A 12,777-nucleotide genomic window follows, 5' to 3' on the forward strand; every position below is an offset into this window, starting at 1 on the left:
TGGAACAGAATTCCATAATCTGTAGTAATAGAATCTCAAAGATAACAAAACTGTGGGGCAACTGGCCATTGAAGCTCTCTTCTCACTCACCATTTTAGCCAAAGCCTCAGCCGAGAATTTCCAAAGGGCTTCCCATATCTCAACAGTTTCTGCCCAAAATGCCTTTTAATGAGACTGTAAGCCAAGAAGAAGAGGCCCAAACAGGTGAGGACAAACAAAACCAGGGCTCTCTGGAAATCCAGGATACAGGCTGCCAGGAGGTAGGCAGCATAGGCTAAAGAAAATTCAAAGAGAAAAGGATAAAGGTCAGGGAATGGACTTGAAAGGGGGAACTAGAACATCTGCCATCAGTCTGAAGGATCTGAGCAAGAAAGACCCACAGTGAATCTCTCAAGTTCAGCCTAGTCCTTGGCATCACACAGCCTTTGACCTAAGCTGAATTGCTCAGATATCTGTAATTTTCTTTCCTTCTTTAAAAGTGTTCAATCAACAAAAAGGGGTCCTTTCTCCCTCTTATCTCATTCCTTCCCCTAAATGAGAATTTTAAAATGTTGTTACAAACAAGTTTCATCAACCACACAAACTTCTGCATTGATCATGTCTCAAAGAAAAAATATATAAATACATGTTCATGCATATATGTCTCATTGTGCACTTCAAGTGTAGGACGTTGGTAGGATGTTTCATCATGAATCCTCTGAAATCATGTTTGAACATTACAATGATCAAAGTTCTTAAATATTTCAAAGTTGTTTGTCTTTACCATATTGTTGTCCTTGTATAAACTGATCTCCTGGACCTGCTCACTTCACTCTGTATCACTTCACACAAGTTTCTCTGAAAACATCCTTTTCACTGTATCATTTATTGCCCAAGTGATGGACAAGGTTCAGTGACTTGCCCAGGGCCATGTCACTATCAAGTATGGGAGATGGGCTTTGACCAAAAGTCTAGTGCCTGTCCCCTATGACATGCTGCCTCTCAACATTGGAGGTCATCAGTTTCACAGAGGAAAAACTGAGGCCTTCACAGCTTCTTCTTTGGAGCCCACCCTGCCTTGAGCAAGTTGATGATTCTTTGATGTTTCTTTCTCATTTTTCTTTCTTTTTAAAAAAATTTTCTCACTTAAGCCAATAAGACATGATTTTAACATAGCCTATTAGGTTTTTTTGATAGCAAAAACAAAATAAAAATTCTAAAACTCTACCACCCACTGATGTAGCAGCCATCATAATAACCAGTATTTACATAATATTTCAAGATTTTCTTGGGCAGCTAAGTGGTGAAATAGATAAGAGTGCTGAGCCTGGAGTAAGGAACACCTGAATTCAAATCTAGCCTCAGACACTTTCTAGCTGTGTGACCCTAGACAAGTCACTTAACCCTGTTTGCCTCAGTTTCCTCATCTGTAAAATGATCTGGAGAAGGAAACGGCAAACTACTTCAGTATCTTTGCCACAAACACCCAAATGGGATCACATAGAGTCAGAGATGACCTTAACAACTGAACAACAACAAAAAGAAGAAAGGGTCCATTTGTACCAAAAATAGTTATAGCAGTTGTTTTTCTAGTGACAAAGAATTAAAAATTGAAGGGACATCCATCAATTAGGGAATGGCTGAACAAGTTATGATTATATATATATGTATATATATATATATATACATATGATTAAAATAGAATATTATTGTGCTACAAGAAGTGACAGGCGGGCTGATTTAAAAAAAAACTGGGAAAGACTTATATGAACAGATGCAAAGTGAAGTGAGCAGAACCAGTAGAACATTAGACACAGTGAGAGCAATACTGTATGATGATCAGTTGCGAAAGACTTAGCTCTTCTCAGCAATACAATGATCTAAGACAATACCAAAGGACTCAGAATGAAAAATGCTGTCCACATTCAGAGAAATAATTGGTGGAGTATGAATGCAGATCAAAGCATATTATTTTTTATTTTCTGTATATTTGTTTTGTAGGAATTTTTTGTTGGTTCTGTTTCTTAAATGTGACTAATATGGCAATAGTTTTTGCATGATTGAACATATATAACCTATATCAAATTGCTTACTGACTCAGGGAACAGTGATATAAGGGAGGGAGAGAGAAAATTGTGGAAATTGAAATTTTAAAAAATGAACATTAAAAATTGTTTTGACATGTAATTGGGAAAAAATAAAATATTATTGGGGAAAAAAGAGAAATGTGCAAAGTGATGGATAGCTTACTGATCTAGAAAAGTAGCACAATGGACAAAGCTGGGTTCTGGCACATGGCCATTTTCTCCTTCACTTCCTTCCCTTCTTCTTCTTCCTCCTTCTTTCCTTTCCCTTCTCCCAGGCCAGCTTAGCCTTGTCCAGGACAGCCCATCCCACTCTGGCTCTGAGGGACAACCAGAGACCTCTCTGTTAAAGTTGGGGAAAAGGAAACAACTTTTTGCGTCATAAAGATGCCTCATAAATTTGATTAACCCCAAATTGAAGAGGATGTTACTAGAACCATGAAAAGTAAAGGAAAATATTTTTTGGAAGAAGATTCAGATGGAGAAGAGGACTTTTTTTTTCCTAAGGGGTCCATGCAGATCAAGATTTGGATCTGAAAATGACAAAGTTAGGCATGTATAAGATCAGGTGCAAATAACTGGTGTCATTCAGGAAATATTCCAAGAGTATTAAAAAAGAGAAGGGACTGGATGAGCTGCAAGACAAATCATAAAGTCAAAAGATAATGCAACAGTTCTTAGTAACAGATCTAAACAGCCTTGAAGACAAATGTGGTGGCAGGAGGCAAAATGAGGGCCATTTAGTTTTCGCTGGTGATTATAATTTTTATTGTCCTGAAATATCAGGTTGATTAGTTGACCAGAGAACTTCACTACAATTCTGGGACAATTAAAAAAAGAAGATTGCTGCAAAATTTAATGAAATATGTATACAGTTTTCAAAAGCTTTTTTCTCAAAAAGTAAAAGAAGGAAAGTGTTCAGTTCATGTTGGAGCACTAAGTTTGTAACTAATGTCCTCTGATTCAACAAAATATGCTTTTATTAATTTATTTCAAAAACAGAAGCATCTATTTTGCAAGTTCTATGAACCTAATCTGAAATAAGATATTTCCTAATACACTATTTACCTATATAGCTAACTTTGGGTGATGATATATACAACTTAATGTATTTTTTATACTGTAAACAAAAGAAATAGGGATTTCTTGCATCAAGTTCAGCAACAGGGTAGGAGGTCAGAAGCATATAGAGAGAGATGGAATGTTATATAAAAAGGGATGGCCACCATTCAGTAAATGATTTCAAAATGTATAATTTTTGTCATGTAAAAAATTAGATTTTAGAAATGGTTTCTATATGTTTTGCTCTTGATGTTGGTCGCTTGTTTCAGTCATGTCTGACTTATCATGATTGGCAAGGTTTTATTGGCAAGGACACCGGAGTGGCTTATCACTTTCTGCTCTAGCTCATTTTACAGACACGGAACTAAGGCAAATAGGGTTAAGTGACTTGCCCATATAGTTATGGAGAACTAATGTTTTCCAACATTAGTGCTTTCAACTAAAGTGACTTAAGACATTCTGCAAACCTTAAAAGAATATTTCAGAGTATTTTGTATATATTCATTGACTTGAGCCTCACAACATCCCTGTGTGTTGTAGGGGGTATTATTCCCATAAGCAGACCCAGAGCAGTTAAGGCACTTGCCCAGGATCACAGAGATAAGAAGTTTCTGAGGAGGGATTTTAATTCAGGTCTTCTTGAGTCCAGACACAGCACTCTATCCACTGTACCACCTAGCACCATGTTTTATAGTGATACAGCACCAATCCCACAGTGATTTCATCTCTCACTTCTCAGTATTTGAAGAAAAACTTCACTCAGAATGTCTTACCTGTACATAAGAGGCCCAAGAGGATTTGCCGGAACAACTGGGCATGAGTTCTGTAGAACTGTCTTGCCTTGGCGAAAGTCTGCTGGCTCCCCCTTATTAAAGACCAAAGAGCAAGCAAGTAAAATTACCTCAGCTCCTTCTCAAGAGCTCCTACACTCCCAACCCAGGAGGGACACCTTGGTTCCAGGCAGAACCTGTCCTTGTTCAGTGGATTCACTCAAAAGATGATGGTCTTTGGTATGAGGAAAACTGACTTTGTGTGTGTCCAATCTACCCTTTCTGGGCCCCAAACAACAACAAACTTCATCTCACCCTGGACCCTGTGGTATCCCAGATTATCCCTGATGCCTCAGAATATGGAATAGGTTTATTCTGCCTCTTTCAAACAAGGTTTTCACTCATTGGTGTCCTCTACGGTCACTAAATGCAGAGTAGTTACATTCTGAAGTGGGGGAAAGTAAAGGTCTCCCAAGAAGCCCTTCTGGGCTTTCTTCCCCCCAGAGACACACCCTGGAACAATCCACCAGAAATGTGTTTACAGACTGGAAAAGTCCAGTGAGGGAGGGGGTTTTCTCTAATTAGCTGGTTTGTAGGGAGGTGCCTAATAGGATGAGGGCTTCAGAATCATCCTATCTCTTCATTGGCCCCTCCTCACTTGTTCCTGATATCTCTGAGCTTCCTTTACACCTGCAAGGCAAAAAGCAAACCTTGTTTCTCTGAGCTCAACTGCTCACTCTTTGAGGATGGTGATTTTTCCAGGGAGAGTTTTTTTGTGGACAGTAGGAGGGTGTCATTCAATTGCTCAGTGTGCCTAGGCAACTAAGGCTGCATCAGTTGAGGGGGAAGTGGCCGAATGTGAAGAGACAGGCATCACAGGATCATAGAAAAAGAGCTAGAAGGGACGTCAAAAGCTCCCTCATTTTACCCTGAATAAACTGACGCTAACTGACTTAACTTGGTCTTGGCCTATGCCTAACTTGCAATAGGGAAGGATCAGAGTCAGCATTTGAACCTAGATACTCATTTCACTATAACAAGCTGCCTTTGAATAGGGGTGAAACCAAAGGTTGCAGAGGGAGAAAGAAATAGTCAGTCAATAAATATTTATCAGTCACCCCTATGTGCCAAGCACTCTTATAAGTGCTGGGTATGCAAAAAGTGGCAAAAGATAGTCCTTATTCTCAAGGAACTCACAATCTGATGAGTGGACAGGCAGAAAAAAGAATGAAAAAGAAATAGAGAGGAGAGACAGGTAGGAGAGACAGGAAATAGAAGAGAGTGACAGAGATATAGACAGAAGAATAACAGAGAGGAGAGAGGGAGAGGGAGAGACAGAGAGAAACAGAGAGATAGAGAGAAGGTGAGAGAAGAAGAAGAAGAAGAAGAAGAAGAAGAAGAAGAAGAAGAAGAAAAAGAAGATGAAGAAGAAGAAGGAGGAGTAGAAGAAGGAGAAGAAGAAGGAGAAGGAGAAGGAGAAGAAAGAGAAGAAGAAGAAGAAGAAGAAGAAGAAGAAGAAAAAGAAGAAGAAGAAGAAGAGGAAGGAGAAGGAGGAGAACCAGGAGGAGGCAGAGAGAGAGGGAGAGAGAGAGAGAGAGAGAGAGAGAGAGAGAGAGAGAGAGAGAGAGAGAGAGAGAGAGAGAAGAGAGAGGATAATCTAGCATTTGCAGTTAAAGTATGAAGGGGCATCCAGGAAACTGGAACACAGAGGGTTCTTCTAGAGTCTAGATTAGGGAACTGAACCTCTGGGAAGAAAAAACGTTTGACTTGAAGAAGTATGGATGAAAACAGTAAGTACTAGGATAGCTATGGAAAGTGGCACCTGCTAAGAGAAAACATGTAGAGTTCCAGATCTGCCCTCCCACACAGCAATTCCAATTCTGAGGCAATAATAGTGAATTGTCATTGTTCAGATTTGGTCTGTCATCCTTTCTCTGAGGCACCTTCCAGCTCTAAACTGATGCTCACCTGATTCCTGCTCCCCACCCCCCCAACCTTACCATCCTCTCATCATCTTCCTATGGACTCCTTCATTTTGTCAATGTTCCTTCTAAAAAGCAGTGACCATGGAGTAGAAGGATGGACCTGCTCTAGCTGTACCCCCATAGTCCATAAAATACCTGTAAAAATGACTAAACAAATTACAGAGGAGCAGAAGCCACAAAATGAAAAAAGGAAGGAGATTTCCAGCCTACGACAGCCTGGAAGGCCAACAGAAAAGGTCTATCACACAAGGCTCACAGCAGAGTACAGCCCAGCCTTGGCTGGGACAGGAGTGGAGCAAGCTTCAGGGCACAGAATCATGGACAGCAGTTGTGGTTCCCACTTTTCTCAACTCAAAAACACCAGACACCTTCAAAGAAAGCTCTTTCACCTGGGTTGGAAGGGAGTAGGATTTGGCCACAGCCACAGCCCCAGGGTGGTGGCAGCCAGTGCAGCAGCAGCTTCCATTTTTGGAGCACTGGGCCTAAAGACCCTGGGGGAATTGTGCAGATGATCTCTATCTCAGTTCTGAGTGACTGTCCTGGGGGGAGGAGGAGTACAGGCATGGTGGAATTTGTGGAGGCTCTGGAGAGGGAACACCACTCACAGATCCTGGGCAGAAAAGAGTGCTTGTGGTTGCTCAGAGACTAAGGCATAGGACAGAAGAGGACTATACTCCTCTCCCTTGATTGTGCCACCTTGGAGGAACTGAGAACCTCCAAATAAAATATGCAATGTTCTCAGGCCCTGGAAGACCTCAAAAAGGATTTTCAAAATCAGGTAAGAGAGGGGGAAGAAAAACTGAGAAGAAAAATGAGAGCAATGGAAGAAAATCATGAAAAGCAAGTCAAGATCTTGCTAAAGGAAACAAAAAATGCTGAAGAAAGAATCACCTTGGGGGCGGAGCCAAGATGGCGGAGTAGAAAGACGCACATACACTACCTCTGAACCCATTGCCTGCAAAATATCTGTAAAAAAAGAACCACCAGCGAATTGTGGAGCAGCAGAAGCCACAGAACAATGGAGCGGAGGAGATTTCTGCTCCAGAGAGCCTGAAAACCTCTCACAAAAGGTCTCTCATGCCCCGGACCCAGAGCAGAGCCCAACCCTGCCTCAGTGGCGCAGCGTGGAAAGGAGCGGATCTGAGCAGGCTTCAGGGACGGAATCTCCAGCGGCCACGCGGGTCCACCAACCACAGGTGACAAGGGTCAGTGAGAGGGTCTCCTCAGGGGGTTCAGAGGGGTGTGGGGTACCCCCATAACTCAGGCCCCCTCGGGAGGCAGAAGCGGAAGCAGGAGCAGACCTGGGCTCCCAACCAGGCAGAAGCCCTGATCCATTGTTGAAGGTATCTGCATAAACCCCCTGAGGGAACTGAGCCCGTGAGGCAGCCCTGCCCTGACCTGAGCACCTGAACTTAATCTCACACTGAATAGCAGCCCTGCCCCCGCCCAAAGCCCTGAGGCTGGAAAGCAGCATTTAAATCTCAGACCCCAAGTGCTGGCTGGGTGGATCTGGAGGCAAGGTGGGGGTGGAGAGGACACTCAGAAGTCAAGTCACTGGCTGGGAAAATGCCTAGGAAAGGGAAAAAAATAAGACTATGGAAGGTTACTTTCTTGGTGAACAGGCATTTCCTCCCTTCCTTTCTGATGAGGAAGAACAATGCTTACCATCAGGGAAAGACACAGAAGTCAAAGCTTCTGTATCCCAGCCCACTCAGTGGGATCAGCCCATGGAAGAGCTCAAAAAGGATTTTGAAAATCAGGTTACAGAGGTGAAGGAAAAACTGGAAAGAGAAATGAGGGACATGCAAGCAAAGCATGAAAAACAAGTAAACACCCTGCTAAAGGAGACCCAAAAAAATGCTGAAGAAAATAACACCTTGAAAAATAGGGTAACTCAATTGGCAAAAAAGGTTCAAAAAGACAATGAGGAGAAGAATGCTCTCAAAATCAGAATTAGCCAAATGGAAAAGGAGGTTCAAAAGCTCACTGAAGAAAATAGTTCTTTCAAAATTAGAATGGAACAGATGGAGGCTAATGACTTTATGAGAAACCAAAAAATCACAAAACAAAACCAAAAGAATGAAAAATTGGAAGAGAATGTGAAATATCTCATTGGAAAAATAACTGACCTGGAGAATAGATCCAGGAGAGACAATTTAAAAATTATGGGACTACCTGAAAGCCATGATCAAAAAAAGAGCCTAGACACCATCTTTCATGATATTATCAAGGAAAATTGCCCTGAGATTCTAGAACCAGAGGGCAAAATAAATATTCAGGGAATCCACAGATCACCACCTGAAAGAGATCCAAAAAGAGAAACTCCTAGGAACATTGTGGCCAAATTCCAGAGTTCCCTGGTCAAGGAGAAAATATTGCAAGCAGCTAGAAGGAAAGAATTCAAGTATTGTGGAAATACAATCAGGATAACACAAGATCTAGCAGCTTCTACATTGAGGGATCGAAGGGCGTGGAATATCATATTCCAGAAGTCAAAGGAACTAGGACTAAAACCAAGAATCACCTACCCAACAAAAGTCAGTATAATACTTCAGTGGAAAAAATGGTCTTTAAATGAAATCAAGGGCTTTCAAGCATTCTTGATGAAAAGACCAGAGCTGAAAAGAAAATTTGACTTTCAAACACAAGAATGAAGAGAAGCATGAAAAAGTAAATAGCAAAGAGAAGTCATAACGGACTTTCCTAAAGTTGAACTGTTTACATTCCTACATGGAAAGACAATATTTGTAACTCTTGAAACTATTCAGTATCTGGTACTGCGTGGGATTACACACACACACATGCACACGCACACACACATAGAGACAGAGTGCACAGAGTGAATTGAAGAGGATGGGATCATATCTTAAAAAAATGAAATCAAGCAATGAGAGAGAAATATATTGGGAGGAGAAAGGGAGAAATGGAATGGGGCAAATTATCTCTCATAAAAGAGGCATGTAAAAGACTTATTAGTGGAGGGAAAAAGAGGAGAGGTGTGAGAAAAACATGACGTTTACTCTCATCATATTCCACTAAAGGAAGGAATAAAATGCACACACTCATTTTGGTATGAAAACCTATCTTACAATATAGTAAAGTGGGGGATAAGAGGTTAAGCAGGGTGGGGGGGATGATGGAAGGGAGGGCATGGGGAGGAGGGAGCAATTTGAGGTCAACACTCATGGGGAGGGACAGGATCAAAAGAGAGAATAGAAGTAATGGGGGACAGGATAGGATGGAGGGAAATATAAGTAGTTCTTACACAACACTACTATTATGAAAGTCATTTGCAAAACTACACAAATTTGGCCTATATTGAATTCTTTGCCTTCCAAAGGGAAGGGGTGGGGAGGGAGGGAGGAAGAGAAGTTGGAACTCAAAGTTTTAGGAACAACTGTCGAGTACTGTTCTTGCCACTAGGAAATAAGAAATACAGGTAAAGTGGTATAGGATGGAGACAAGGGCAGAGAGGGATGATAGAAGAGAGGGCAGATTGGCAGATGGGGCAATTACAACGCTCAGTGTTTTGGGGTGGGGGGAGGGGACATAAGGGGAGAAAATTTGGAACCCAAAATATTGCGAAAATGAACGTTAAAAGTTAAAGAAAGAAAGAAAAATAAATAAATAAATAAAAAGAAAGAAACCAAATTACTACTATCAGAAATGACAAGGGTGAATTCACAATGAAAAAAAATAAAAGAAATTATTATGAAGAATCACCTTTACAAACAGACGAACCCAAATGACAAAAGAGGTCCAAAAAGCAAGTAAGGAGAAAAATGCTTTAAATAGTAGAATTGGCCAAATGCAAAAGGAGGTTCAAAAGCTCACTGAAGTAAATTGTTCTTTAAAAGTTAGAATAGAGCAGATGGAAGCTAATGACTTTATGAGAAACCAAGAAATTACAAACAAAACCAAAAGTAATAAAAAATAGGAGACAATGTGGAACATCTCATTGGAAAAACAACAGACCAGGAAAATAGATCCAGGAGAGACAAATTAAAAATTATGGGACTACCTGAAAACCATGATCACAAAAAGAGCCCAAACATCATGTTTCAAGAAATTATCAAAGAAAACTGTCCTGATATTCTAGAACCAGAGGGTAAAATAAATATTGAAAGAATTCTCCAATCACCTCCTGAAAGAGATCCAAAAAGAAAAAATCCTAGGAATATTTCAGTCATATCCTAGAGTTCCTAGGTCAAGGAGAAAATATTGCAAGCAGCCAGAAAGAAACAATTTGAGTAATGTGGAAATACAGTCAGGATAACACAAGATCTAGCAGCTTATACATGAATGGAGTGAAGGGCTTGGAGTATGATATTCCAGAAGTCAAAGGAACTAGAATTAAAACCAAGAATCACCTACCCAGCAAAACTGAGAAGAATGCTTCAGGGCAAAAATGGTCATTCAATGAAATAGAAGACTTTCAAGCAGTCTTGATGAAAAGACCTGAGCTGAATAGAAAATTGAACTTTGAAACACAAGAATCAAGACAAGCATGAAAAGATAAATAGGAAAGAGAAATCATACGGGACTTGCTAAAGTTCAACTGTCTACATTCCTACATGGAAAGATAGTATTTGGAACTCTTGAGACTATTCTCAGTATTTGGGTAATTGAAGGGATTATATACATATAGACAGAGGGCACAGAGAACGGATGATATCTGAAAAAAATTAAGGGGTGAGACAGGAATGTAGTGGGAGGAGAAAGGGACAAATGAAATCTGGCAAATAATCTCTCCTAAAAGAGGTAAGAAAAAATGTTTTCATTGGAGGGGAAAAAGGGGCGGGTGAGAGGGAAAAAGTGCAGCTTACTCTCATCACATTTAGCTTAAGGAGGGAATAACATGCACACTCAATTTGGTATGAAAATCTATCTCACACTACAGGAAAGCAGGGGAGAAGGGGAGGAGTTAGGTGTGGGGGGGTTGATAGAAGAGAGGGATAATGGGAGGAGGGAGGAATTACAAGTTAACACTTTTGGAGAGGGCAAGGTCAAACAAGAGAATAGAATAAATGCGGGGGCAGGATACGATGGAGGGAAATATAGTTAGTCTTTCACAACATGACTATTATGGAAGCCTTTGGCATAACTCCACATTTATAGCCTATATTGAATTGCTTGCCTTCTCAGTGGGGATGAGTGAAGAGGGAGGAAGGGTGAGAAGTTGGAAGTCAAAGTTTCAGTAATGAATGTTGAGAACTGCTTTGCATGCAACTGGGAAATAAAAAAAATAGAGATAATGGGGTACAGAAATCTATCTTGCCCTACAAGAAAAGAGAGAAAATGGGGATAAGGGAAGGGAGGGAAGTGATAGAAGGGAGGGCAGATTGGGGGAAGGAGTAGTCAGAATTCATGGTGTCTTGAGATGGGGGGAAGAGAGAGATGGGCAGAAAATTTGCAGCTCAATATCTTGTGGAAATAAATGTTGAAAACTAAGAATAAATACATTTTTAAAATATAAATAAATAAATACATAAATAAAGAGAGAGAAACAAAGGAAAGAGGGAAATTAGGAAGGAAGGAAGGAAGGAAGAAAGAAAGGAAGGAGAGAAGAAAAATGTGATGTAGTGCTCAGAATTGAGCTCAGTAGCCCTGGTGGTGGTCTGACCAGGACAGAGTGAAACCTGGCTTCCATTTCCCTTTGTCTGGACAGTTTCTACTGCCTATTGTGTCATACTATTGACTCATATGGAAACTGTGGGCCACTTAAACCCCAGAATCCACAGTTGCACACAATCATGTCTCACAAAAACTATCCAGTACACTTTGTCAGTTTGCCTACTATCACGTTCTACGTGCCAGGCGCTGTGCTCAGTGCTAGGAATACAAAGAAAATCAAAAGACAGTCTCTGTTCTCAAGGAGCTCACAGTCTAATGCAAACAAGACACAAACAGTATGAACAAACTATATGCTGGATAAATGGTGGACAGTCACATAAGGAAAGCACTAAAATTAAGGCCAACCATGAAATGCTTCTTGAACAAGGCTGAACTTTACCTGGGAAGGAACCTAGGAAAGGTGAGGATAAGGGGGGGGAGAGCCCCAGATATGGGAGGCAGGCAATAAAAACTACAGGTATAGTGGGTTTTTTGAATTCTTGTAGGACTATATTCATCCCCATGAAATTTCATACTACACCTCTGGAAAGCAGAAAGCTCTGGTGTATTCCCCAAGTTGATTCCTGTATCTTCATTCCTTGTTGTTTCTACAATATCTGGTTCTTCCTCCTATAAGTATGCACAAAGACTACATAAGTGAGAGAGAGGAGCAATGGTTTAGACATGATGTTGAGGCCAACACATATTTTATATAAGAACAAACAGAATTACCATGATATCCAGTCCCTGATTGTCCACATAATTCTTTCTTGGCGAGGGTGAAACAGATTCTTTCTCTCTTTCTTTTTCCATCTTTCATTAGTTTTCTTTAAGCTAAAAAAATACAAGATTAAAGATTGAGTTGAACAACCTGTAATGGAGACAGAAACCTTTCCTCCACTAGGCTTACTGATGCATCAAGTCACGTCAACCACCATTTATTAAGGATCTAGCATGTTCCAGGCACTGTGCTAAGCCTTGGAGTTCCAAAGAAAGGCAAAAGAAAAAATTAGTTCCTGCTATCAAGAAACTCAAAGTCGAATGGGAGATATAACATGCCAAGTGCACTGTACAAACAATGTATACCTGATAAATCGGAGATAATCACCCAGACCTAGAGAGCTAGCATTTATGTAGCACTTTCAAGTTTGCAAAACACTGTACAAATTTCTCGTATTATCCTCACAACAACCCTGGGAGGTAAGCACTCTTATTGTCCCAGTTTTACAAATGAGAAATCTGAGGCAAATAGAGGTTAAGTGACCTACCAAGTGTCACACAGTT

The 12,777-nt window shown here is 40.6% G+C and overlaps 1 protein-coding gene across 1 annotated transcript in view; it reads right to left on the bottom strand.

Moving 5' to 3' along the window:
- Positions 1-12,306, bottom strand: part of LOC140513128 (sodium/nucleoside cotransporter 2-like) — a 39,490-nt gene extending 27,184 nt beyond the window's left edge. The window contains exons 1-4 of the mRNA XM_072622483.1: positions 12,226-12,306; positions 12,035-12,123; positions 3,899-3,990; positions 91-274 (exon numbers count right to left, since the gene is read on the bottom strand). Of these exons, the coding sequence (XP_072478584.1) occupies positions 91-274; positions 3,899-3,990; positions 12,035-12,123; positions 12,226-12,306 (446 nt within the window). The remainder of the gene's footprint in view (positions 1-90; positions 275-3,898; positions 3,991-12,034; positions 12,124-12,225) is intronic.
- Between the last annotated feature and the right edge of the window lie 471 nt (positions 12,307-12,777).

Source organism: Notamacropus eugenii, chromosome 7, assembly GCF_028372415.1.
Source record: "Notamacropus eugenii isolate mMacEug1 chromosome 7, mMacEug1.pri_v2, whole genome shotgun sequence".
NCBI classification, from domain to species: Eukaryota; Metazoa; Chordata; class Mammalia; order Diprotodontia; family Macropodidae; genus Notamacropus; species Notamacropus eugenii.